Source organism: Chlorella variabilis, assembly GCF_000147415.1.
Source record: "Chlorella variabilis unplaced genomic scaffold CHLNCscaffold_8, whole genome shotgun sequence".
Lineage (NCBI taxonomy): Eukaryota > Viridiplantae > Chlorophyta > Trebouxiophyceae > Chlorellales > Chlorellaceae > Chlorella > Chlorella variabilis.
In genome coordinates this window covers 1,310,165-1,311,641 of record NW_005435080.1, presented here as the reverse complement: position 1 = coordinate 1,311,641, position 1,477 = coordinate 1,310,165, and the positions used below count along the sequence as shown (strand labels likewise).

The window sequence follows — 1,477 nt, the reverse complement described above, 5'->3', positions numbered from 1 at the left end:
GGTGGGTCAAGGGGAGGGCGAAGTGTGTGCGGGGTGGGGTGCCAGCGGGCGGGATGCTGGGAGGCGTGAGCTGGCGCCCTGCCAGCTGCCCCACGGGCTCACCCTGGGGCGGCGGCCCCGCGGCGCCCGTGACGGCACCCATGCCGGCGGCCGGGCCTGGGGCGCCGACGCCGTCCGCGGCGCCGTCCAGCGTGCTGCCGGGCGCGGCGACAAAGCTGCCAGCGCCCGCCCCCTGCTCCGCGCTCCAGTCTATCGAGCAGGCGCCAAAGTCCACCTTGGCAGGCGGCCCCCGCCCCGCCAGCGCGCCCCGGCCCCCGCGCCCGCCGCCGCCGCTGCTGGCGCCGGCGCCGGCGGCCTCCGCGGCGGCCGTCGCCGTCGCCTCGACCGCGAGCGCCTCGGCGGTGGATGGCGCGATGGAGCCGCTCTCGTGCTGCTGCCGCTGCGCCTCCTGGCTGTGCTGGTACTCGCGCACAAAGGCCTTGACCGCCGCGGGGGTGGTGAGGCGGGAGGCAAGCTCCGGAGGCACGCACGGCACGCTGTCCGCGTCTAGGCTGTCAGAGTCGGGGTTGCCCACCAGCAGCGGCACGCAAGACGGCGGCATGGCGGCGGCGTCAAACCCGCTGCCGTCCTCGTACTGCCCATACCCGTCCTCCTCGCCGCCGCCGCGGTAGGCCGCGGCCACCGCCGCCGCGGCCGCCGCGTCGCCGGCGTCCATGGTCTGTAGCAGCCAGTCGTGGCCGCGCGTTCCCGCGCGCGCCTCGCCCGCCGCCGTCGCCCGCGCCAGCTCCTGCGGCAGGTAGCGCAGCCGCTCCACCTCCGCCTCCCGCATGCGGGCAAAGGGCTGGCGCAGCGCCTTGGCCAGCGCGCGCTTGGACTGCCCCACCACGATCAGCGCGGCGCCAGCTGGCAGCGACATGTCAGCCGGGTTGACCAGCAGCCGCTCGCCGCCGTCAATCAGGCCTGGCGTGCCGGGAAGCAGGGAAGCAGTAGATTGGCGGGCGGGCAGGTGGGTTGACGGCCGCAGGGTGAGCGGCGGCTGGCTCAGGCAAGCAGGGTTCGCCTGAAGATCGCGGCAGGGCTGTGGCCTGCCCCTGCCATCTCCCTGCCACCCGCCACCCACCTGCCCACCCTCACCCACCTCTCCGTCAGCTGCTCACCTATCAGCACCTTGCCCGAAGACCAGTACAGCCACTGCGCCACATCAGCAAACCGCCGCCCCACCAGGCTCTGCGGTACCGGCGAGTGCAGGAACTGCGGCGCAGGGCGGGACCAGGGAGGAAAGGAGAGGGAGGCCGCGGGCGTCAGCCGCGATGCGCGCCACACCTCCGGCGCCCCAAACCAACACCACCCCATGCTGGTGGCCACCGGCCAGCCCCCCACATGCTCCCACCCGCCAGCACACCACACCAGGCAGCCAAGCCCCGCCGCAACCCGCCCCGCCCCCACAGCCAGGCGCTGCACCTGGTACGCGCAGCCG

General features: G+C 75.4%; 1 protein-coding gene across 1 annotated transcript in view; it reads right to left on the bottom strand.

Moving 5' to 3' along the window:
* The window catches only part of CHLNCDRAFT_51907 (hypothetical protein), a gene marked incomplete at both ends in the record, with an annotated part of 5,832 nt that overhangs the window by 2,131 nt on the left and 2,224 nt on the right, over positions 1 to 1,477 (bottom strand). Inside the window, 2 exons of the mRNA XM_005848277.1 lie at positions 95 to 960; positions 1,158 to 1,251. Of these exons, the coding sequence (XP_005848339.1) occupies positions 95 to 960; positions 1,158 to 1,251 (960 nt within the window). The remainder of the gene's footprint in view (positions 1 to 94; positions 961 to 1,157; positions 1,252 to 1,477) is intronic.